Source organism: Penicillium chrysogenum, assembly GCF_028827035.1.
Source record: "Penicillium chrysogenum strain IBT 35668 chromosome Unknown utg000005l_segment0_segment0, whole genome shotgun sequence".
Taxonomy (NCBI): Eukaryota; Fungi; Ascomycota; class Eurotiomycetes; order Eurotiales; family Aspergillaceae; genus Penicillium; species Penicillium chrysogenum.
In genome coordinates, this window is record NW_026622753.1 from 2028409 (window position 1) to 2052592 (window position 24184).

At 47.2% G+C, this 24184-nt stretch overlaps 10 protein-coding genes across 10 annotated transcripts; 6 read left to right on the forward strand and 4 right to left on the reverse strand.

Moving 5' to 3' along the window:
* Window positions 1–80: 80 nt before the first annotated feature.
* N7489_009171 (uncharacterized protein) lies at window positions 81–536 on the forward strand (the record flags this gene model as incomplete). The annotated part of the gene is made up of 1 exon (XM_056714921.1): window positions 81–536. One exon carries the CDS (start codon window positions 81–83, stop codon window positions 534–536), a length of 456 nt encoding a protein of 151 aa, XP_056562543.1.
* A 633-nt stretch (window positions 537–1169) lies between these two features.
* On the forward strand, window positions 1170–2134 carry N7489_009172 (N-terminal L-serine N(alpha)-acetyltransferase NAT4; the record flags this gene model as incomplete). Its single annotated transcript, XM_056714922.1, has 2 exons — window positions 1170–1251; window positions 1353–2134. The coding sequence occupies 2 exons, from the start codon at window positions 1170–1172 to the stop codon at window positions 2132–2134; spliced, it is 864 nt and encodes a 287-aa protein (XP_056562544.1).
* Window positions 2135–2211: 77 nt separating this feature from the next.
* N7489_009173 (GPI-anchored transamidase subunit GAB1) lies at window positions 2212–3704 on the reverse strand (the record flags this gene model as incomplete). The annotated part of the gene is made up of 5 exons (XM_056714923.1): window positions 2212–2450; window positions 2504–3123; window positions 3181–3383; window positions 3447–3511; window positions 3563–3704. 5 exons carry the CDS (start codon window positions 3702–3704, stop codon window positions 2212–2214), a joined length of 1269 nt encoding a protein of 422 aa, XP_056562545.1.
* A 169-nt stretch (window positions 3705–3873) lies between these two features.
* nop7 (mRNA-binding ribosome synthesis protein NOP7) lies at window positions 3874–6011 on the forward strand (the record flags this gene model as incomplete). Its single annotated transcript, XM_056714924.1, has 3 exons — window positions 3874–3895; window positions 3949–4047; window positions 4111–6011. The coding sequence occupies 3 exons, from the start codon at window positions 3874–3876 to the stop codon at window positions 6009–6011; spliced, it is 2022 nt and encodes a 673-aa protein (XP_056562546.1).
* A 183-nt stretch (window positions 6012–6194) lies between these two features.
* N7489_009175 (uncharacterized protein) lies at window positions 6195–8316 on the forward strand (the record flags this gene model as incomplete). The annotated part of the gene is made up of 5 exons (XM_056714925.1): window positions 6195–6286; window positions 6436–6641; window positions 6704–7303; window positions 7355–8190; window positions 8245–8316. 5 exons carry the CDS (start codon window positions 6195–6197, stop codon window positions 8314–8316), a joined length of 1806 nt encoding a protein of 601 aa, XP_056562547.1.
* A 329-nt stretch (window positions 8317–8645) lies between these two features.
* On the forward strand, window positions 8646–9937 carry N7489_009176 (NAD(P)-dependent oxidoreductase; the record flags this gene model as incomplete). Its single annotated transcript, XM_056714926.1, has 6 exons — window positions 8646–8676; window positions 8730–8914; window positions 9006–9162; window positions 9213–9384; window positions 9438–9607; window positions 9672–9937. The coding sequence occupies 6 exons, from the start codon at window positions 8646–8648 to the stop codon at window positions 9935–9937; spliced, it is 981 nt and encodes a 326-aa protein (XP_056562548.1).
* Window positions 9938–11102: 1165 nt separating this feature from the next.
* N7489_009177 (uncharacterized protein) lies at window positions 11103–12962 on the forward strand (the record flags this gene model as incomplete). The annotated part of the gene is made up of 1 exon (XM_056714927.1): window positions 11103–12962. One exon carries the CDS (start codon window positions 11103–11105, stop codon window positions 12960–12962), a length of 1860 nt encoding a protein of 619 aa, XP_056562549.1.
* Window positions 12963–13654: 692 nt separating this feature from the next.
* On the reverse strand, window positions 13655–15236 carry N7489_009178 (YchF/Obg family ATPase; the record flags this gene model as incomplete). Its single annotated transcript, XM_056714928.1, has 6 exons — window positions 13655–14266; window positions 14317–14388; window positions 14442–14584; window positions 14645–14706; window positions 14760–14920; window positions 15024–15236. 6 exons carry the CDS (start codon window positions 15234–15236, stop codon window positions 13655–13657), a joined length of 1263 nt encoding a protein of 420 aa, XP_056562550.1.
* A 725-nt stretch (window positions 15237–15961) lies between these two features.
* N7489_009179 (acyl carrier protein) lies at window positions 15962–16342 on the reverse strand (the record flags this gene model as incomplete). The annotated part of the gene is made up of 1 exon (XM_056714929.1): window positions 15962–16342. One exon carries the CDS (start codon window positions 16340–16342, stop codon window positions 15962–15964), a length of 381 nt encoding a protein of 126 aa, XP_056562551.1.
* Window positions 16343–23185: 6843 nt separating this feature from the next.
* Window positions 23186–23973, reverse strand: N7489_009180 (beta-ketoacyl reductase; the record flags this gene model as incomplete). The annotated part of the gene is made up of 2 exons (XM_056714930.1): window positions 23186–23520; window positions 23562–23973. The coding sequence occupies 2 exons, from the start codon at window positions 23971–23973 to the stop codon at window positions 23186–23188; spliced, it is 747 nt and encodes a 248-aa protein (XP_056562552.1).
* Window positions 23974–24184: the final 211 nt, after the last annotated feature.

The window sequence follows — 24184 nt, forward strand, 5'->3', positions numbered from 1 at the left end:
CGGAAGGGAAATTCACAGGAGCTCGCATTACACCGGACATATTCGAGACACTAGCCAGGCACCGTCTTTTGGGGCGAGATATGGTCAAAGTCCTGCTCGATCAAGAACCCGAAGCTTTGCCCACGTCGAATGTAGGTGTCTCGGTCCTGAAGTCCTTTCTTGAGGATTCCACAGATGTCATGAACACTCTGCAGTCAGTTCTTGATCGCAATCCAAGTATTTCGGTATCGGAAACTATGGTCACTGCCTGCATGAATGCAGATTACCTTCGAATTCTACTATCTCACGACTCTCAGTTCCGAATCTCGTCTGAGTTCCTGGGGACTTTGACTTCAGATGGACGAGTCGATGCTGATAGCTTGAAGTTGATGTTGGAACACGATGAAAAGCTGCGGGTTAGCCAGGCGAGTTTGAATGATTGTTTGGAGGATAGATTGGCAGACTGCGTAGAGCTGATCCTGGGAAATAATCCGGATCTCATCATACCCCAGGAGCTTGCGTTGGATTTAACACAAGAAGCTGAAGTTCGCGTCTGAGATTCACCGGGCCATGATGCGTATTTTCAACCGGAGAAAGAGGTCAGGAGGTTCTTTGGGCTTGGAGGAAACAGATCTATACAGATTTGAGTGTTTCAATGTTCTGGATAAGGAATACATTAGTGAATCTGATGTCGATCCACCCTATACGTGCTAGGCAAGAGACCATGGACGGAACTGCGTCTCTTTGCCTCATAAAACGGTAACTTAGCACAGGTCGAATATAAAGACCATTAACGACTAGCTTCATGTTCATTGAAAAGCACTTTCGGGTTATATTTATGTGAAGTGTACTAGGCGTTAGAAGAAGTCAACGTCCCGACCCAGAAGGGCCCAGGATATATATTTGCAAGACTATTATGTCTTTCCGGATCAAGAGAGGCTAGAGGAAACGTGCATTTTGACTCGCCTGCTACTGAACAGTCCCTTGGAATATTTGCAGAAAAAATACCCTTGGTGATTAATCTCTTCGGGGCGTAATATGGCCTTGTCGGGGTTGTTGCGGGTGCATATACTTCCCGTCAAAGTCCGGGTTCGCCGGCGCTTCACCTTCTTCACATACCCAAAATCCTTACATTCAACCTGCACTTCAGTCTTGTGATCAAACGTCCTACCAATATCCTTTAACTAGCCATGCCGTCCGTGAAAGAAGGCCGAGTCACGAAATTAAAAGCTAGAGGACCGCGAACAACAACCCGACGCGTCTCCAACAAAAGTGAGTAAACCCCACTCTCGCAAATGTAGTTAGCCTCCAAGCTTGTTTTATTGCTTCACTTTATTGAATTAAGTCAATGACACGTGCTAATTGTAAATTAGTCCCACTGGTCGAACAGACCAATGCATTATCCATTGACGACTTCATCGCGCAATACGTGGCTCCCACGCAAGCAGAAGATCCAGCTAAAAATGATGCGATTGATCAACCACATCCATCGCAAGATCAGCAACAGCAGGATACGACCCCCACACCACGTGTGGACGTCTACTCCGCGGCAACAATCTCCGCAGCTGATCTAGAAGCATGTCTGGATCTAGTCGAGCTAACCTCAAGCGAAGCCTACATCGCGTCGACCGTAGGCTGGTCGCGCACCAAGAAGCGGAAAGAGATGAAATTGCCCGATATGAAGTATTTGATTCTGCGGGACACGCCAAATTATTCTAGTGGCTCTAGCGGGCAAGTGCCGGGAGGAAAGCAGAGCGATGTTGCGGACAGCAATGTTCCATCTTCACTGAAGGAAAGCGACGGGTCTGTTTCATCGTCTGGTACTGGTTCTCCGGATGTGCTTGGCTTCTTGTCATTCATGGTTACCTACGAGGATGGAAAAGAGGTTGTTTACTGCTACGAGATTCACTTGTCGCCGATGGCGCGGGGACGCGGAGTTGGGAAGTTGCTTATGGGTCGCATGGAGGGAATCGGTCGTGCTGTTGGCTTGGAGAAGTCTATGCTGACGGTTTTCAAGTCGAATGAACCTGCTCGGCGGTTCTATGAGCGGCTTGGGTATGAGGTTGATGAGTACTCGCCCCGACCGCGCAAGTTGCGCAATGGGACTATTAAGGATGTGGACTACTTGATCTTGTCGAAGAAGTTGAAATTATAATAGCTGGATATCTCTTTGTTAAGGGTTGAATGCTAATAGTTGATATGAGAATAGTGATGTGCAAAAGTTAATATACATTACACCTGTCGCACCTCTGTGCCCACCCGTTCCGGGTGTTCTTGCTCCCATTCGTCCCTGAGAGCGGCGAAGACGGTGTCAGCCAGCAATATGGAGAGACCCAAGCTCCAGACCAGGGTAATGGCGTAGAAGAAATTTGCATTTCCGGATCCTGCGTAGATCCAAAGGTGGTAGAAAGCCGGTCCGAGAAGGCTGGAGTACAAGATTGCCGAGCCTGCGAAGAAGGTATAACGCATCACTGTGCCAGGTTAGTCAAGATGATTCCGAGATTTGCTCAGGGAGAATACTCACATGGGAAAAGGTGGCGATATAATGGCAGCAACGCGAAGAATAGCGACGCATCCGAGATGCTAGGATATGGCTTGAAGATGGCGAAGACACCCAAGAGTGCAGTAATGATGAATAAAGGTTGCCTGCGGAAGCGAGTTGTGAGGCCTCCCACGTAGCTGGCCAAGTGAAGCCAGAAAACGCCGAGGAAGAACTCTCGAAATGAGTCGAACATCTCGATAAAGAAGTACCACCACAAACCCACATTGGGGGTCAAGTCCGGGACCAAAAGATGGAAACCATACGTTGCCGAGACGAACTCCCAGAAGTTGCCGGTGATCAGACATGAGAGACCAAGCAGGCCTGCCACACTGGCCAGCAGTAGGGCAGCGTGTCGAGCAATGAAAGATCCAACATTGGGTGGGTTTGGCCCCTCCGAGCGTCGGTCGTAGCATACCAGGACCAACGGGATAAAAAGCAGCGCCGGGTATAGGGACAGGTACGAAGCAAATCCCAGAGCTAGCATCGCGTTGATGCTATTTCCACCGACTGCATTGGAAACGGCGAAGAGGATTCCCGATGTTGTGAATACACTGGTTGCCCGCGCCAAGCATGTCGCGATAGTGAGAGGATTAAACAAGAACCTATCCCCATGGTAAGTAAGTAAATATGTATAATTGAGGAAGCCGGAATATGCGTACCATGCAGCAACGGACACCCCGTCCCATCGGACATGTTTTCGGACCGCTGAGTGTAGTCTCGATTTGACCGATTGGCCCGACGCAGATATGGTTACCAATGCATATGCGTTCAAGAGGTCCACAAGGAAGTAGAAAATTGCTGTTGGCAAGGGCCAGCTCTTCGCATCCGGAAGTAGGGCGAACAGAGGCAAAAGGAGCGGTGCCTAGATCATTGGATCGAACGGTCAATTCAAGGAACGAAGTCGGAGGGATCTAGATCCACGAACCTGGTGGAAGACGCCACCATCATAAGGCGACACATTTCTTGTGTATAGAAACAGGCCTTCTTGCACTACATATAATTAGTTTACAGAATGCGGAGTCAATAGTCGGAGACACGTACGGCGTTTGAAGCTATTGACAGGTGTTGAGACTTCGACTCTCCCCGTTAGCAAATCAGGTAATGAAGGGAAAAGACATGTAAGAAGCAGACGCAGCATAAAAGCCGCGCCAAACACAGCAATCTTCCGTCGGTCCACAGACATGACGGGGTGAGGGTCTAGTTGTTGATTCCAGCTGGTCCCTATGTTGTATGGAACAGCACTCTCCGCCTTCGGGGCACGGACCACTCTGCGGTAAGAAAAAAAAGTTATCGAGAAATTTTTCCTCTTCTTATCAGCAGCCCGTTTAATCTTCTGACAACCACTTCTCATCATGGCTAAAATTAAGAAGAAGGGTATGTGGAAATGAACCGGGGATTTCAATTGAATTTACTGACCCTCCTTTCAGGTACCTCTGGCGCAGCCAAGAACTACATTACCAGAACTCAGGCCGTGCGCAAACTTCAGATCTCTTTGCCGGATTTTCGCCGACTATGCATCTTCAAGGGTAATTGCCTCTTTGATGGGGATTCCATCTGAATCGCAAGACTAACATGATCTCCGATATCAGGTATCTACCCTCGCGAGCCCCGTAATAAGAAGAAGGCCTCCAAGACGTCTACACCCAACACCACCTTCTATTACACCAAGGACATCCAGTATCTGCTACACGAGCCTCTGCTCAACAAGTTCCGTGACCAGAAGTCACTTGCGAAGAAGATCGCCCGCTCTCTCGGCCGTGGAGAAGTCAGCGATGCCTCCCGCTTAGAAAAGAATAACGCCCCGAGACTCACCTTGGACCATGTCATTAAAGAGCGCTACCCGACCTTTATCGATGCCCTCCGTGATCTTGACGACGCTTTGTCTCTTCTCTTCCTTTTCGCTACCCTTCCCTCCACCGACCATGTTCCTTCTAAGACCGTTGCGCTCTGCCAGCGCCTCTGCCACGAGTTCCAGCACTACCTGATCATGACAAATTCTCTGCGCAGATCCTTCCTTTCCATTAAGGGTATCTACTACCAGGCTACTATTCAGGGCCAAGACATTATGTGGCTTGTGCCATACCGTTTCGTCCAGCGTGTCAATGGCGACGTCGATTACCGTATCATGGCTACCTTTGTCGAGTTTTACACCACCCTGCTGGGCTTCGTCAACTTCCGCCTGTACTCATCAATTGGATTGAGATACCCCCCTAAGTTCGATACCCGCAGCGATGAGAACGGTGCCGAGTTGGCGGCTTTCACTCTTGAGGGCCGGTCAGTCGGTGACGTGCCCAAGGCTCTTGAGGCTAGCAAAGCTCAGAGCAACGGCAACTCTAACAAGGAAGTTTCCAAGGAACTCCAAGCCAAGGTTGACAAGGTGATCAAGAAGGCCGGTTTGGATCAGAGTACGGATGAGGAGATGGTCGAGACTACCGACGAGCCAACCGATGCTATCGACCACTTCGAGCCCGCCGCTCCTGAAGCCGACACTCTCCCCCAGCCCGCGATGAGCGGCAACGAGGCCGGTGCCCTCTTCGCACCCTTCGTGTTCTACATCTCCCGTGAAGCCCCCAAGGCTCCCCTTGAGTTCATTCTGCGTTCATTCGGCTGCAAGCGCGTTGGATGGGCGTCTGTGCTGGGCGATGGAGCCTTCACTCACGACGAGTCCGACCCCCGCATCACTCATCAGATTGTCGACCGCCCCCAACTTCCCCAAGAGTCTCTTCCCGCCATTCCCGCTGCCGATGAGAAGGCTGTTCAGAAGGTCCAGCCTGGAGCCCGCATTCCTGGCCGTACCTACATCCAGCCCCAGTGGGTCTGGGACTGCATTAACGAGGGCAAGCTCCTCCGAGCTGATCTCTACGCACCCGGTGCCACTCTCCCACCCCACTTGAGCCCTTGGGTCAAGGCTACTCGCGGCGCTTACGACCCGCGCGCCAGCCTTGCCGACCAGGAGGATGAGGATGAAGCCGAGATTGCCGCTGAGGCCTCTGATAGCGATGAGGAGATGGAGGACGAGCCAGCGACGGATGACAAGCCTGCTATTGCCGAGGAGTCCGAGGAAGAGTCTGTCGACGGAGGCATGGATGTCGCCGGCACCGACGACGACGAGAGCGAAGAGGAGTCGGAGGAAGACGAGGACTTCGGTGGCTTTGATGAGGAAGCTGCGTCCGAGTCCGAAGATGACGATGAGGCTGCCCGTACTCAGCACCAGAAGGAGCTCGAGGCCGAAGCCGCTGGTCTGCCTTTCACCGCTAGCGCCGCTGCTGACGAAGCTGCCAAGAAGAAGTCCTCCAAGTCCAAGAAGGTGGCTGCCAAGAAGCGTAGTGAGGATGAGGAGCTTGAGAGACAGAAGATGATGATGAGCCGCAAGAAGCGCAAGCTGCTTGAGAAGATGATGTACTCCAACAAGAAGACCGCTGACGAGTCCGCCAAGCTCCGCTCCAAGAGACGTAAGCTTGAGAAGGGCGAGAAGGGAGAGAAGAACTGAAGCTCGGGTCATTTGTGCATGTTAGATAGTGCTTTTGCCGGGCGTTGCGGTTTGGATATGTCCCATGTATAGGCACCTCAAAAATTTGTCAAGTTTTAATGCTATTTATGGGATTAACACCCCAGTTATATGTATAACTTTTGCCCCTGCCATCTTGAGAGGACACATATTTTGTAGCCCTAAATGACCTTTGACATTGGCGTGCGCCTTCCCCGTGTTGTCAACAGCGATGTGTACATCCACGTATACACGCGCAAATCGAAGTTGGAATTTACGTCAATTGATCCCCGGTCATAACGTGGTCGGTCTCCTGCGGCGACTTGCGATGTTGTTAAAAGGTACTGACCTGGCGCTCCAGAAGCTCAGCATGGTCCTCATCGCATTTTGTGTGTTTGCAATGGTTCTGCTTCCACAGATCACCCAGTACATCCCCCCCATTGAATCTTAGGAAGGATGACCACTACTCCGTGCCACAACCGATCCCATATAACCCATACCCCCAGTACAACTCTGCTGCATGGAAAAGAAAGTGGAAAGGGTCGTATCAATCGTGCGTTGGCCCAGATGGAACACTTTTGGATCCCGAGAACGAAAACACGGCGATGAAAGGCTACCGTTGGAACCAATCAGGTGCGTGACTTGAGCAAGATCGCCACGAAGCAAGCAACTAGGGCTCGATTAACCATAGCCAGAATTCCCTACTCCCATCTTCGGTTCGTATCAGGCATGGGACCTCGATAAGGATCTTTGTGTTGATCCATCCTCCCGGTATGGCGTATATGGCTATGAAGTGAACGCACGGGAGAATGTCGACTCCCGAAGCTCGAGAAATTGGGGAAATGTCAACTGGGCTGCCTTTCAGAGCGCCTGTCTGGAACAGAACCGTGAAAGATACAACAAGTGGGATCCTGAACCGAAGAAACCTACACTACACAAACAGCAAAATCAACAAGTGGAACTCGGACGCGAGAAACATCACTATCGGAAGTCTCGTCTACCTCGCTTCCACCACAGAACAGCTGTAATTCTACGCTCAACGATCGACATGAAGTACACAACAAATGACATTCACAACATCCGCGCTATGGTCATGGAACTCTCTCTGCTTTCGGGTGCAGAGTACGAGGTCATTATTCTAGTGGACGCGAAGGACCAGATATTACCCAACCCAATGGACAATGCTGCTATGGATAGTCTCAAAAGGTGTATCTCCCAGAAGAGCTTCGGGGGCTTGCAGTATTTTTCAACACGAAGCTTCTGGGGGACTGGTACCCGACCATTGACGCCCACCAGTAGGGTTACCCTGTTATCAAAGATGTATGGCTATGCTCACCATTGAATAGGGCAATGTACCAATACTTCCAGCCAGTGCAGATCTTCTCACAGCTTCGTCGAGAATACGACTTTATCTGGCAATTTGAGATGGATGCCCGGTAGGTACACTGGACATCTGTATCATTTGCTAGAGCAAGCAACCGCATTCGCGAAACGACAACCCCGGAAACACCTCTGGGAGCGCAACTCCTACTTCTACATCCCCACCGTCCATGGTACCTGGGATGAGTTCAACAAGATGGTAGATCAAGATATGGCGGATCTCCCAACCATCTGGGGTCCAGTGCCAGTCGAGGGCCTCAATTTCTCAAAGGAGGCACCTTTCCCACCACCCATGCCGACGGCAGAGATCAACACATCGAGCTGGGGTATTGGAGAGGAAGCAGATGTGATTACCTGGCTCCCACAGTTCAATCCAGTGAACACGGGCTGGCCGATGCGTGATGTGATTTACGGATTCAGCCAAGGACCACACACCCCACGTCGGTCTTCTCCCGTTGCCATGTCTCGACTTTCAGCACGCCTGCTCCATATGATGCACAATGATCTTGTCGAAAAGGGCCTGGGATTAGGTTCAGAGATGTCCCCGACCTCCTGGGCTCTGTACTATGGCTTTAAGTCGGTTCAGATTCCCCAGCCTGTGTACCATGCACAAAAATGGGATCCTGATGAGTTGAACCGCCGTGCGAATTCTGGTGAGCCTGGGGCTATCAGTGCGGGGAGCGACAGTATCTGGACATGGGATATGCATCACGATATTTTGAAAAACATGACCTACATGTTCGATTCGGAATATCCTGGGAGGCTCTACCGAGCCTGGTTGGGGAATGGTGATGCAGATGAGGTAAGATTGCGTTGCTTTTCAACCATTGAAGCACTCAGTACTGACCACTGGCAGTGGAAGAGAGCTAATCGATTTATCTGCTTACCACCTATGCTGTTGCACCCTGTGAAGAATACGACAGTGTAGAAGGACAGTAAAGCGGGCTGCGCTCGTTGATTTCTGTGGGATTTTCAAGCCATAGGTCTTTACAACTGGAGATGTTATTTTATCTATCCATTAGAATAATATGTCCCTCCCTGCACCCATCGCGCCTTGTGAAATCCATTTCATCCTGCTGAACTAGCATATTCAGAGTGTTCGGGGACACTCCCCCGGGGATATTATTGGTGAGTCATCTCTCGGATCACATCCGAGGTCTCACGTATATTTGCTGATGTTTTCGCCTTGGAACACGTCAACTAAATAATCTACACATACCAAGCAGCACACGCACGCTATAACCGAACCGATCAACAATGGCGTCAAACGAACAAGTTGGATGGATAGGTATGGCAATTAAGATCAATCTGACCGGGATTGACATGTCTAATTTACCTCAGGGCTCGGGAGTATGGGACTTGCAATGGCGCAAAATATCCAAAGATTCCTCCAACGTGACAAAAAATCCCAATTGAGGTTTTGGAATCGGACGGCGTCTCGTGGCGCGCCCCTTGAATTACTTGGGGCTATTGAATGCGAGTCTATCGCCCAGCTTGTCATCGAATGTGATCTGATATTCATATCTGTGAGTATATCAATTGACATGTATTCTACCGAGACCTTTTACAGATCCCCGCAGATATATAATGAACCTTTATCACTGACATGAGAAACAGACCAGTGATGATGCGGCTTTGAATGCTATCGTCAACCAGATATTGACTGTCAAAGATCTTGATGGCAAGTTGTTTGTGGACACTACCACAGTGCATCCTAATACGACTAAGCAGGCAAATGGAAAACTAAAGAAACGAAATGCGTCCTTCGTTGCTGGTAAGTGAACTCATACCAGTTATGATACAGTTTCTCATGTACTACACTAGCACCTGTCTTCGGAGCCACTCCAGCCGCGGAAAGTGGTACAGTGTTGATGGCGATGGGCGGTCCTAGCCACGCCATTGATAGACTGGCACCTTTCGGAAAAGGTGTCCTTGCTCGGGAGGTGATGATTGTGTCGGATCAGCCTGAGAAGGCCACTCTGCTCAAGACTTTGGGGTGAGATTTGCGACAAACAAGGACGCCATAACAGTCTCACTGACACTTTCTAGTAATTTTATCGTCGCAGGAACAATGGAAATTGTGGGAGAAGCCCAGGTGCTAGCAGAGAAAAGCGACCTAGGCACAGACATGCTTGAAAAATTGCTTGAGCTGAATTTTGGAAGTTTGATGCATTCCAGCTCTACGCGTATGACGCAGGGCGTTTACCTACCCGAGGAAGGTATGAGTATGGCGTCAATTACGAATGCCCGGTTGTCCGTTCTTTTGCTGATCATATCGTCTAGGCCAATCCCCTTGGTCCAACCTGGACCTTGGTATCAAGGATGTTCAGCATGGCATCAGTTACGCACAAAATGTCGGCGCGAGATTAAAAGTCGCCGAGGTTGCGCTTGACAATATGGCACGGGCGAAGGACTTTTCAGATGCGCATGGTGGCCGGCCTTTGGATTCATCGTCCGGGTATGGAATCATACGTCAGGATTCTGGCCTTGACTTTGAGAATGCCTTTGTGAAGGAACGAGATGCCAGGAAGACAAATTGTTCTTCCTAATAGTACATTTTCACACCTATGTACTCAGGAGGACCGGGCTCCCTATGTCTATATAGCATATTGAAATATACCTTGCTTTTAGGATAGTAAATGGAAATACTCTACTCCGAACCAAATTCGGGAAACAATTGTCCAACATTATCTGTCGGCTGGTGAAGCCGCTCCACGGATGTCTAAAATGGAACCCATGTAGGTAGACGTTAAGAACCTACCTCGACAGGGGTTTTGGTATCAGATGAAGAACGGAGTGGCCAAAATGACCTGGTTCGGTGGGGATGATGCCAAAGCATTTAAGCCAAGCGACGAGGTATTGCAAACTTGGGAATGAGGTTATTTATCTATATCCTAGAATAATAGATCCCTCCTCACGCCCAACTCGCGTTTTGTGAAATCCCTTTCATCTCTCCTCGATCTGCATACTTCCGTAGATCCTTAGACCCTAGATTTCTCCAAGTTTTCGGGTGTAAGTGACGTTGGAACCTGATGCTTTCTATTTTGAAACCGGAGGCTAACCATACATCCATAGATATTAACCAATGAGTCGTGAGACATCTATCCATGGATGGTCTGAATCTTCCTTTCACCTACCATGATATTTCTCTCTTTGATAGAGAGATAGTGAGAGATATCTGAAGTGAGAGATGTCTGAAGTGAGATTGTCAACTTCGTAGTCTAGAATTTAACTATCTAGACTCTTCAAGTTAATCTCATAACGGTAAAGGATGTGCCTAGATAGGAACAGTAGACTGATATTAATAGAAGAGACCAATACGGGCTTAAGATGAGTACCTAGGTATATATACCTGTAGGAATACACCTATGTAGGAAGGAACAATAGGAAAATCAATCAGAACCATGGGACAATATCGGGAAGGACCCCGAATCAAGGTGAACCAATAAGATCACAGGATCACTTTGGTACCTCTGAGGTATAGAAGGAGCCTTCTTCCTCCTTTCCTCTTTCCTATTCTCTTCCTCAACCATCTCCTTTCAAGCTTCTGAGGTCTTCGTCCCGTCAGCTTTTCGTATCCTCACAACTCCTCTCACAGAAGGTTGCCCCTCGTACAGGCTCTACAGTCGTTCCCTCCCACTAACAGCATTACAGCCGTGCTTCTCGAGACGATAAGAAGGAGTCTTTTTATCGTCCCCTTGAAGTTTATCAGTGATGGCTGCTCCGTGGCCCTCGGGCCGTTCCACGCCTCCTTTATCGCCCCGCAAAAGGCGCCGTTTTCTTCTTGATTCAGAAGAATCAGAGGGCGAGATGAGCCTAGAACAATACATGCACTCCTGTGACATCTATCGATCGGTTAGCGTCACCAGTCCACTGCCTCTTCCTGTGAAAATGGAGACCGTGCCTGCCATGGAGCAGAAAATCAGTCCGCTTTACCCAGCGATCCTGGCTATTATGCGCCGTCACAATCTGGATGTCAACTCATCATTCCAATGTGGGAAGATGAGCAAGCCGAAATATCCTGGCGGTGATGTCCTTTCGAACTTCTTCTCCGTCTGTCTCGACAACTCCGACCCCAACATTCCTCCTCTTGGTCCTGTCAAAGACCAGATCGTGAAACTTTTCCGCCAGCACAAGGTCAACTCGCATGTTGAGGTCATAAGCGGCAGGCTCTGTCATCGGCCTTCTGTGTACTTCATCGCTTCAACACATCCTCTTGTGATCGCCTATGAACGAACCAAACGGAATATTGTCGAGCTCCTCAACAAGACCATCGGCAATGAGTGGCGGTTGCTTTGCCCCTTCAATGTTGGTTCAACAAGAGCTAAGGCGGAGCCGATGATCGTGGTACTTGTGGAGCCATGGACACGCGCAAATTGGTTCGAGCTGCGAACTCAGATTAAGTATCAGCTCGCGCCACACATGAGCACGGATGACTTCGACATTGAATTTTTGCCGGGTGGCCTGTCATTTTTGACCAATCGCGGACAATCATTTGTGGATCGACTCACGCCAAATGCTATTCCCCGAATGGGCTACTCGATCGGTATTAGAGGAGACAACAATGCAAGCACATTAGGCGGATTTGTCACACTGACCCATGATGGAACTGTTCGCCGAGGCATCCTCACGAACTACCATGGTGTCAGGCCTTCGGAATCATCTAGAAACAACGCCCAGTTACTCAAAGACTTCGATCGTTATGGGTCATCTCCCGCTCGGCCTCTGCACCACGTGATTAGAATGGAATCCCTGGCTCGCATAGACAGGGATATTACACTTGCCCACCTCGAATCTGCCTTAAATGCCTTCCGCGAGGGGAAATCCGCGGTGACTGCCAAAGTGCAAGAAGGAGAACTGACCGGAGCAACTCCGAATCCCAGACTCCTAGAATGTATTGCAAATTACGACTCTCAGATGGAGGGAATCTTACCTCAGCGCGCAGCAGTCGAGAGAATGCCACACGTCTTGGGAGAAGTGAAGTTCGTGTCCGGAAAACTATTTCGTGATAACCAAGTCCTAGATTGGGCTTTCATTGAACTCTCCAAAGAGGCCGAGAGACAATGCTTCGGACCCAACCGCATGTTTACAATCCCTCCTGCTGTTCTTCCACAGCTGCTCATACCTCCTCCGCCTCTTATGGAGATCCAGGAGCACAATGTTCTAGAAGAATTCGGCACACTCAGGGCAGGTGATTATTGCGTGAAAAACGGCCGTACCACTGGTGTTACTGCAGGCATCTGCAACGGACCAAGAGCGTACTGCAACTGGAAATCCAGCAGTAGTAGATACGATCCTGATGGGAACCCAGTGGACATGACTACTGCGGCAACTGAAGAGTTCATCATTGTGGGAGTGGAATCTGAGCGAGTTTACTGTCAGAGAGCCTTTTGCCTCGACGGAGATTCGGGCTCATTTATTCTCAATCGGCATGGGGCTGTAACTGGGTTGCTCTGGGGAGGAATATTGTATCAAGAAGATCTTCATGTTGGGCTGGTCTCGAGCATGTCCGATGTGCTGGAGTCAATCGAAGAGAAGATTGGAGGTCCTATCTCCGTGGAACTTCCGCAATAATCTTCCTTGGCCATGTGGGTATCGCCCACTTTATTGCTTAGCTATATTGTTTTTCAATCATATTTATTCGTATGTCAATATTTGTGTACATGTACTTCGTATACTTCCATCTGTTCACGTTCGTTCGTTCTCGTTGGCGAAGGATAAATTTGAAATCCCGGTATTATAATGACCTTGGCAGAAGATTACGGAGAGAGAGGGGCTACTGTCCAAACACTCTGAGACACTCGTCGAACAGCCCATCCAGGCTCCTAATAAGCCTTCGATCAGAAGTATTACGCACTAGGCTCCGAGCAGGGGTTGAAAATGCCGCGGATCTTTTGTTAGAGCTAGATGTGCAAGCACAATCCGCTCGGCTATGTATGGGTGTGGTCGAACGATGAGCAGACTCCAAATCCTCGAATAAATCTAAGACTTACCACCTGAGTCAGAGCTTTTCATCGAAGTTTTGCATTCGAGTTGCTCATTGCCTGGGATAAATCCGGTGAGTGGGGTATTGCTGGCGTGTACGTTGCATTCCTCCCGGGGTTTACCGCGTATAGAAGATGAGCACAGCATTAATCCAATAACTAGCGAAATCGCGGTGGCTGTCAAGGGGAACACGAGGTAGTTGTACGCTAGGAAAGAAAACCCCATATCTTTCCAGCAATAAGAACAGGGATAATAGGCAACTGACCTTCGCCGAAGAGTCTCTACTTCTTCTTCGGTGGTGCAACATTGAACTGGAAGTGTATAATGTCTCCGTCCTGGACGACATAAGTCTTCCCCTCTTGCCTGTACTTCCCAGCTGCCTTGATTGGCCCCATGGACTTCTCGCCCTTGGAGAGGTCGTGGAAATCCTGGTACGCCACAACTTCGGCCTTGATGAAGCCGCGCTCAAAGTCGCCGTGGATAACACCAGCAGCTTGTGGAGCCAGTGCTCCTCGCTTGATAGGCCAGCAGCGGATCTCTTTCTCGCCGGCGGTAAAGTAATACTGCAGGCCCAGCTTAGTGAAGCCTGTCATAACTGTTAGTAGGGGATACGCGTGGTGAATATCGAGGAATATACCTTCGGTGGTTATCTTTCCCAGGCGGCTCTGGACCTTGATCTCCGCCATAAACGCATCTAGCGCTGGCTTGTCATCTCTCAGGGACCATAGCTTCTCTTCGAACTCGACGGAGAAGGGGATAATATCTGAGCCTTGGCCACCGTGGGCCTTAACCCACTCCGCGATCTTGGGCAGGTATTTGCATTTTTGGCGGATGTAGTCTTTCATCGTAAGGTTGATGAGGTAGATGACCGGCTTGGTAGTGATGAGGCGTAACTTGATACTATTAGCATTGTGTCTTGGAGATTAGAGAATCCTGGACAAACCTTCTCGTTGATCAACTCGATTTCCGGGCTCGTCCACGCTCCATCTCTAACAGGCTTGTCCTGTTCCAAGAGCTGTAAAAGGGTCAGCGAATTACACATCTCTTCAGGAAACGATCGTGACATACCTCCTTAATCTTAGCAGTCGTCTCGTCGAATAGCGGCAGCATCTTGAATTTTCCTCCCGCCTTCCGCACAATCGCCTCTTCGGCGACCTTAGCTTTGGCAAGAATATCCAGATCCTTCTTACACAGCTCGCTCTGGATTGTATCTGCACCGCAACACCATTAGCGTATATTTCTCCCGCGTCAGTTCTATTGGAAATTCTTACCCAAGTCACGGACAGGATCAACGGAGTCATCCACATGAAGAACCTCATCGTTATCAAACGCCCTATGTAATGGTAAGTAGCTGCTTCATTCCTCAAGTTCCCTAGACGAGCGCACCGGACAACATGGTACATCCCATCCACGGCCTGAATATGACTCAAGAACGCATTTCCCAAGCCGGCACCCTCACTGGCTCCCTTGATTAACCCCGCGATGTCCGTAACCTGCAAATATGCTGGGTATTTACTCGGCGGATTCCAGACATTGCACAGAAAGTCCTTTCTCGTATTAGCTAAGGGCTCATCGTGTTCAAGTCCTGACCAAAATGGTGAGATCAACTGGCAATACCTATACAGAAATTGGAAAAAGGGAAGAACATACATATCTTGGATCAGGAACAACGCAGCGCGCTTCATTTGGCTCGATGGTGCAAAATGGATAATTTTCTGCCGCGGCGCTCTGCTCCGTCATGAGGTTGAACAGAGAACTCTTGCCCACATTTGGAAGGCCAATACAGCCCATCTTGAGATTGGACTTGACGCGCCCAAAGGCGACGACATTGTTCGTCGGCGCTTCCACTGCTTTCTTTACCATACTGGGGCCTAGTACTGGGTTTTGAAGTAATGTCTACGGTTGCTAAAGGCCAGTTCGTCCTGGAATTTTCAACAAGGTACTAAAAGTACTTTTACCATATGTGCGGACTCGATCGGGTTTGGTGTCCACCCCGTTTAGGTTTGGTCCATCCCACTTTGGTTTGGCGTTTACGCTTTTCCTGAAATGGCAGAGGCCCCGCTCCTGTTCTGATTTAGCGGACTTCAATCTGGTTTAGTGGTAGCCGAAGTAGTTTGGCGTCTCCGGCTATCCTACAACGAGGATCTGCCATATCCGACCGCCTGCCAGTCCGTGCTGACATCTACTGAGTGAGCGTGGCCAGGTGAGCCTGAGCACCCTCATAAAAGCGGCGGCAAATGGCAGATCAAATAGGAAAGCCCCACCGCATATGTATGTAGCTCTATGTACCATTTCAAAGCACAGGGTAATTAATGATAGTGGGGGTACTAAATTCTACATAATAGACGTTCATATGGTACATACCCTTCATGTTCAAACCAACGGAACGCATATCGCTCAACGGTGGGTGCCATTCAACAAGAACTCGAAGCCATAGGGCAAGGAAGCTGGAGGGGCCATGGGTATATATAATCCCACCACATACCACAGGTGCGCATTGTCTGTCGCTAATGTGGAAGATGGAACGTCTCAAAGTTAAGTAGAAAGAAATATCATCCCCAGAGTATATATGGCTACCTTGTAACAATCTACGCATGTTCTTCACTCAGTGTCTTCTGGACTCCTTCCGCCGCATGCTTACCCAGCCCATCCAGGCTTCCCATACCCAGCAGCTCAAGGACGCTGATACCAAACCCGAAGGCTTGCCTCCACCAACTGCGCATCTCAACACCAACCAATGAGTCCATTCCCAGCTGGGAAAGCGATGCAGACGTATCCAGGTCCTCCGGCGATTTCAAAAGGAACATAAACAGCTTCTTGCCTATTTCTTGAGCAAGTAATGTTGTCGCTTCCCCACTGCTGAGAATGCTCACGTCTTCCTTGGCTCGCGCCATGAACGACTTGAGATTGTCACTGTTCGAGCCAGAGGTCCCTGAACTGATCTTGGAAGAGTTGTGGTAGGCGGCCATTCTCACGTCCTTTCTCCAGAACGCACGGCTCTCAGAACTGCTCAGGGGAATTGCTGTCGATAGACCCAGTGCAATGGTGTTCTTGTCAACAAAAGGCTCGGCAAGGGTATCGCAACCAGTCCGAGAAGTCGCAGGGAACAGAGCCGCTGTGAGCACAATATGCTATGGAAGGGGAAGATGATGCATTGTCGCTAGACTAAGCGGGGCTATGAATATCAGCCGTCGTCACATGACTCGGTGACAGGTCCCCCCCTAGGACGCAAAGCGTCGTCCTCGACGCCGTATATAAGAGAATAAAACCAGCGCCATACTATAACATAATGTAAGAGATAAGATAGTGTCGTAAGTATGATATATGAAATAAAATATAAAGTTTAAGAATTGAAGATAGCACGGCTAGGGAGATAGTTATATCTACGCGAAAGCGTCTTTATCATCCTAGGCGTTTTCGAAGTCGGCAAGGAGCTCTTCGCAACCCTCGAGGTTCTCGCGAGGGAGCCACTCGTCGTCTATAGGGCCTCGTCCGACCTATCTAATAAGATATTTAGTCCACTAACGACGTGTGCTATCTGCTCTCGGTCTTCCTAGGGCTATACGCGTGTAGCGGGCTATGATTACTTTAACGTCAAACTGTTCCTCCCCTAGGAATCTGTCGTCTATAGTAGGTATATATAGACCGTCTAGGTGTCGCCCCTAAGGGTCTTCGCCGGGCGGGGAAGGCTCTAAGTGCTCGACACTAATAATAGGGTGGATATACTACGATAACGGAATGTCTAAGCGATACGCTAAGCGGCCGATCCTTTCTAAGATCTTAAATCTACTAACGTAGCGGGGCGCTAGCTTAGCGGGTAACGTAGAGGAAGCGTGTGTATTATAGCTATAACCTAAGCGGATATATACGTAGTCCCCTAGGCGGAAGAAAATTGCTCTATAACGTCTATCGAAGTAGTGTTTTATCTTTATAGCCGCGTAGGCTAGGGAATGGTCGGTATCTACTCGTACGGAGAAGTCTTATCTTAGGGCGGTTAGGAATAGATACTAGGCTTATCGGAGGTTAACACTATATAGGAGCTTATATAGCGAATAACCGGTGGTAGCACTTACGGAGGCGTTTAAAATAGCCTAGAATACTAGAATAGCTAACTCCTAATCTTTATTTAGGTGGACCGCTAACTAATATCTGATTATAACCTCGGCCGTCTAATTAGTACGTTCCGACTAACTATCCGCTTAAGGGTGATAAGCGGTCGTGAATATTAAGTGAGTTTAGAGGTTAGTAAAGATACGGCGCTATATACCTTTAATAAAACGTCTATCCCGGTCGCTAATAACTACCTATAGTAATCCCTAATTCGCTTATTAGAAGTGCGATAATACCGTAATAGCCTATTCCTCGCCTATCTATATAGATCTTCTAGGGATAAGGAGTAACGCTTTTAAAAACTTATCTATATTAGATAGGATAGTATTATTTCTAGCTACGGACGTTAGTAGTCCTAGGATAAAGTCTATAGTGACGGTATAGAAAGGGACCGAAGGAGAAGTGATCGGTTATAAAGAGCTATATAGATAGTATCGTCTCGTCCTATTCTATAGATATTCTAGATAATAATAAATGTAATCCTTAAGAAGTTTACGGCCCTAATAAAAGACTAAGGTAGAGTCGAGATATTCCTAGGATCTGTCGAAGCTAAGGTAGTATTAGTCGTTATATACTATCTTAAAGACGTCTATTATTAACGTGCGCGGTAAATAGAGGCGTCCTTTATACTATAGGAATCCCTCCTTATCTAAGTCGTAAGGTAGGTTAGCCTTATCCTTATCGGGGAGATCACGTTTACCGCGTAGGGTGGCGATAATATTTGTCTAGCGTGTATCCTAAGTATACCCTTCGCGTACTTTAGTTTTAAACTCGTTAGATATTTCTAGGATAGTAACGGGTATAGCTCTAACGGCCGCCTTATAGTAAGCACTAATAGCTAGGTCTATTATATAATTAGGCGTTATTCCTAATACTACGTCGACTAGTAGGGTATCTAGGTTATTAGATAGTAGAGGAGCCGCTTTATCCTCGGTAGTTAGTAATCGAGATAAGGCGTTAGCGACCTTATTACTTTTACCGGACCTATAGTAGACCTTAATACGAAACGTCTAGATATATTAGGATACTCTAACGAGGCGGAGGTTAAGTCTTTCTAGAGATACGGATTTTAGCGTCGTACTAGTGGCGATTATAACTATAGCACTATAGTCTGTATAGATTGCTACCGGTAGGTAGGCGGGCGCCGCTTATACTATATAACGGACCTTACGTAAGGTCTATATAAGGCTAGTAATCTCTAGCTCGGTAGGCTAGTAGTTTTACTCTACCGGTGATAGTATACGACTTAGAAAGCAAATAGGCTTAACCACTATTAATAAGGGTGGTTTCGCGAGGTTAGCGTGATAATAGGATCTAGCGATATAGTAGATTATAGCTCTATATCCTCGCTTCTTAGATAAGTTAACGTCGATATATAGCTACTATGATCTATCGAAGTGACGTAGCTAGCGTGGATTCTTAAATTTAGCTTATAGGGTGTCGAATGCTATATACTCGGCCTCCGTAGGGTTATCTAGGGTCGTTTATCGGGCGTACTATCTACGCGGAGAACTAGTAAGAGGACCTCGTCGTAAGAGCTACGTCTTCCGCTACTATAGGGGGTCTACCTTTACTATATAATAGTCGATATACGCTCTAAACGAAGACGTTATACCTAAGTACGTTTCTAGTTATTAGTAAGTCTTAGGAAAGGAGAGATCTAAGATAGCCTTTAACCGTTCCTAGCGGGTCGTTATACTAAGGTTATTAATATATTAACCGAGTATAACTAGAGAAGGGAAGCCGATAAACGCCTTTTTCGGTTTAAGAAAGATATAGACCTTATAAAGTTCGTAGAGAATATCCGATAAGTCTAAGAAATGTTCGGGAAACGACTTAGAAGCGACGAATATATTATTAATATAGACTTTGATTTTCTTACGGAAGCGGCGTAGGATATTTTTAATAACGCGCTATACGTAGGGTACCGAGTTCTTATTTCCTATAATAATAACTATTATAATTTCTATACCCCTATAGCTATAAATAGCTTAAAACTTTAGGGAATCCGGGTATATATATAGTTAGTAATACTAACTACTATAGTTAAGGATAGTAAGAAATTTCTTTCCCTAGTAAAATTAAAGTATATCCTCCTATATCGTATTAGGATAGTAATCGGTTTAGAGTATATTATTAAAGGCGCGATAGTTAATAATAGCCCGGCCGACTCGTTCTATCGTGCTATTATATAATATATTTGTCTTCTAGACGATAAAGATAGGGTGAGCGGTAGGGATATATTAGGTTACGTAGAACATTTTTCCCTAAGCGTGGAGATTATTATAGATCTTATCGATAAACTCTTAATCCTCTCTAGATAACTTATAAACCTTTAGTTTAGGTAGGGCTACGCCGTCTTTTAACGGGAGAGTTATCTACTAGTTAATAGGGATATCGACGACGGTATTCTTTATCTAAATATCGGGGAAAGAGTCGATAAGGTTATATAACTTAGCGGCTATATCGGGACTTTTAGCGTAGACGGTGACCCCGAATTTTAATTTATACTAATTCTCCGGCGGCGTATTAGTCGCGTCCGTCGTCTCTAACTATAAAGGCGTCGTCTAGTGTATAGGTATATTAGTCGATATTAGAGGTGTTATAACGATATTCTTATATAATTCTAAGGCCTCGGGACTAGCTAAATATATACTAGCGTCGTCGATTTCTTATAGAGTGCCTAGTCTTATATAACGGTTAATAGACTATAGTACTATCGTAGTGTTTATTAGCGAAATCGTAGAAAAGTTAGGACCGATAATTATAGAAAACGCCTAGTATAGTAGATTATCCGGATAAAAGACGAAATCCCGGTTAGGGAGGTTAGTCCGGAGACGAAGGGGGATTATAGCCGTCTCTCCCGGCTATAGAGTTCTCTTTATTATAGCGAATATAGTACGTGATAGTAAGCGATTAGGTTTAGTATAGATAGTAATAGGGAAGGATAAGTTCTTATAAGAGGCGATAGTGACTATATATCGTTCGAAGTTAAGGAGGAATCCCTCGGGTACTATAACGTTAACGCCTACTAGTAGCTTTACCTTTAGGTTATCGACTAGATATACCGCTAGATTAATCTTTATAATACTATATTCGCCTTTAAATATAATATCGAGCTATACGAACTCGGCTAACTAATAACTAGAGCCGATACCCTTAACTATAATAGGGTTATAGGTTTCGATCTTAACGGATAGAGACCTCGCTAGGTTAAAATCGATTAAAGTTATAATATACCCTAAATCTAGGTATACTACTATAACCGTTTTTAAGTCTACTAAGGCTAGTATAATCGTAGTATACCGCTAGGACCGGAAGACGTAGGCCGGGTCCCCGCGATATACTCTATCAGACTTAATAATAGGCGCGGCGGCGGATACGAAACTAGCCACTATATTAAGATCCGGAATAGCTAATACGGGTGTCTTATAGATCGATAAGTGCGAATATAGTTTATTATTAGAAGTGAAAAGCGCGCTATATCGTAGGTATAACGTCGTGGCTTCGGTCGGAGCGTAGGTTTATATAACTATTTCTTATAGCTATTCCTCTAGGGCGTTAGGACTATCGGGAGGAGCGTCGCCTAGCGTAGCTATATAGGCGTCGTACTCGGTATAGTACCTATCCTATTCGTCTTTCGCGTTATATAGGAGTCCTTCGGTAGCTAGATCGTTAACCTCGTTAACGTTAGCTTAGAATGCCTTCTAAGCTTATTAGCTATATTATAGGTATACCCGAGGAGGGAACTAGCGTGGTTTAACCGTGTCCTAGGTGCCCTTATCCTAGACACGCTCTAGATTAGTAGCCGGTATTTATTCTATAGGTTCGATTAGTCTATCGGCGTTATTATACTATCGATAAGGGGGTGGAGTACTATACCTATAGAACGGTGGCCTTAGTATCTACGGAGTATATAGGGGTGGTGGTCCTAGCCGTATAGGGTTCCTAGGGGGGGTATAGCGGCCGTGTCTATTCGTTATTAACGCCGTTAGTATTAGGGAACCGGGGTCTCGGCCGCTATTCCTATATCTAGTAGGGAGTCTATAGGAATAGGGTCCTAATCTAACGGGAGCTCTAGTACTAATACTAACGTGCTAATACTCTCTAGGAGGATTGTTCTATCTAATCCCTATATCGTCTATTAAGGACTACTAGCTAATCGTCTAGAGCGGTAGATAGGGTAGGATTAGGAATATCACGTCGTAAGGAGGGTTCTAGGTTTTAACGGATCTTAGTTATCTTATTAACTAGGTTCGGTATCGTCCCTAGGGTGTTATAGAGCCTTAGTATCTCTAGGGCGTAGTCTCGAACGTCCGTTCCTTAGTTAATATCACGCTAGCTATATATGGTGTTATTAACCTTATCGACCACGTCGGCGTAGATCGGCTTAAACTTTCGTTTAAGGACGTTATACTAACCGAATTTATAATCTAGCGGGTTAGATATTAACGCGGAACGTTCTATTTCACTTAGGGCGGCTATATACTATTTAAGAGTCGTACCCTATAAGCACTATAGGACATTCTTTCGGATAGTGTCCTTAGACCGTGTATATACTATACTCTTAAGTCGCTAAATAAATAAACCGATATCGGTGAAGTATAGGGTGTTATTAAGATTAGTTATACCGCCGTCGGTAGTAATAGATAGGTTAAATATACCAATTTCCGATACCTTCTAGGACGTATCCTATCGAACGGGGACGTTAGCCTAATTATAGCGTGTATAATAAGTGATAGGCGGTATAGGAGCGTCCTAATCTATAGACGCTTATTATATAGCCTATCGTATAGCCGGGTTAGTTAGTGCCTCTAGTATTATTCGTCTTAAATCCGGCGCGTTAGGAGAGGGACTAGATGTAGTAGGGCGTAAGAAGATATTAGTCGTAGGCTAGGCGCGGTGTAATTCGGGTCCGATATCTTATAATAATATCTATCGCCTAGGGCGCGGGGCGTCCTAATAATCCTATAGTTACGATAATATAGCGGACGGAGGAGGCGTCGCTAGACGTTATTTAGGGACTATAGGGGTAGCTAATCGACGTTATCCTAGTAGTTAGGTAGGCTATAGACCTATCTATAGGAGATCGATAAACCTAAGTCGGTCTATTAGATATAGAAACTCGTGAACGGCTATACTAAGAGATAACCGATTAATCGGCTAGTCGGACGGGAAAGGATCCTTATTAGACGGGAGTTTTAGTAGGGACGCGGTAGCTTCCTAGAGTAGGGTTTGAATGCGGAGTAAAGTGGTAGAATCGAAATTGTGGGTGTAAGGTCTGATAACGGTAGGTGTAACGGTAGCGCTACTTCCGTCACGTGACTCGCCTCGGTATAGTCTGAACTATTACGCGAGGATAAGAGCGCGGGCTCGCGACTTATCTATTAGAGAGTGTAAACCGGACGTCGTTATCACTAGTTAACTAGTTAATATGAATGTAATAACGGACGAGAAAATAAATAAGACGGGAGACGGACGTCGATAACAGAGGGAGACGTCGACGTCGCCTAAGAGGATTGACCTGACCTGGCTAGCTAGAGACCTAGCCGAAGTCTAGCTTATCAGATTTAGAAAAAATTAAAATTCAACCTAAAGGACACCCTCTGGAGCAACACGGGACATGCTACCATCTGTGAGCACAATATGCTATGGAAGGGGAAGATGATGCATTGTCGCTAGACTAAGCGGGGCTATGAATATCAGCCGTCGTCACATGACTCGGTGACAGCCGCTGCACTGACAGCTTCCATTAGTTCAGGCTCGGGGATTCCATGTGCACTTGCGAGCTTCATCCTCTTCAGAAGGGCATCGTCTTGCGAAACGTAACCAACATCCTGCACTGCTCCAATGTCCATGGAAGACGCTGCGAGACCCAAGCTTGTTCTGTACTGCACAAAGGAATCCAGGAAAGTGTTCGCTCCGGCGTAGTTTGCCTGACCGGCTTGTCCAGTAACTCCAGACATGGATGAGAACAAGATAAAGAAGTCTAGTTTGATCCCAGCGGCAAGAGTAGCGTGGTGGAGATTCCATGTCCCTTGGACCTTAGCAGCCACCGCAGTTCTCCACTCGTCATACGTCCGAAGTTCTCATCGCGAAGAACCATAGAACATTGGATAATTCCCTTCAGATTTGGAGCTTGCTCCAAAGCCCGAGTCACATCCTCTTGCTGCAGAACACTTCCCTTGACGAGACGAATCTCACAGCCCATGCTTTCAAGCTCTTGCTCTTTGATGGTGTCAGGATCTTCTGGGCCGTTTCCAGCGCTTCTGGAAAGGAACAACACACGGCGTTCCACATCTTCTTTGATATTGGTTACTGCAAGTATCCATGTAAGGTATTCGTACCAAGAGATTCCAAGGTTATAACAATCTGACGTTATATTCGGCACTCGGAGATTTTTCGATCCATCCACTTCGGGGGGCGGGCCGATTAGCTTTTCTTCCAAGGTTGTTCCACTCCTGTCCGCCCCATATTTCTTGGCATGCATGCCAAGAACCGAGGACCGAATTGTGGAATTGTACGGGATAGATTCATCCGGTCAGAGCCAAGCACCGAACACCGAAGGACGGTGCAATTCACAGAAAAGGCTGTCCATCTGTTTGAAGGTGTCTGGGAGCTCATGTGACCTTGTTGTTTGCTCCCAAGTGATCTAGTCGTAGTTTCTCTAGATACATAGTTCCTTCTCTCATAAACTCAGA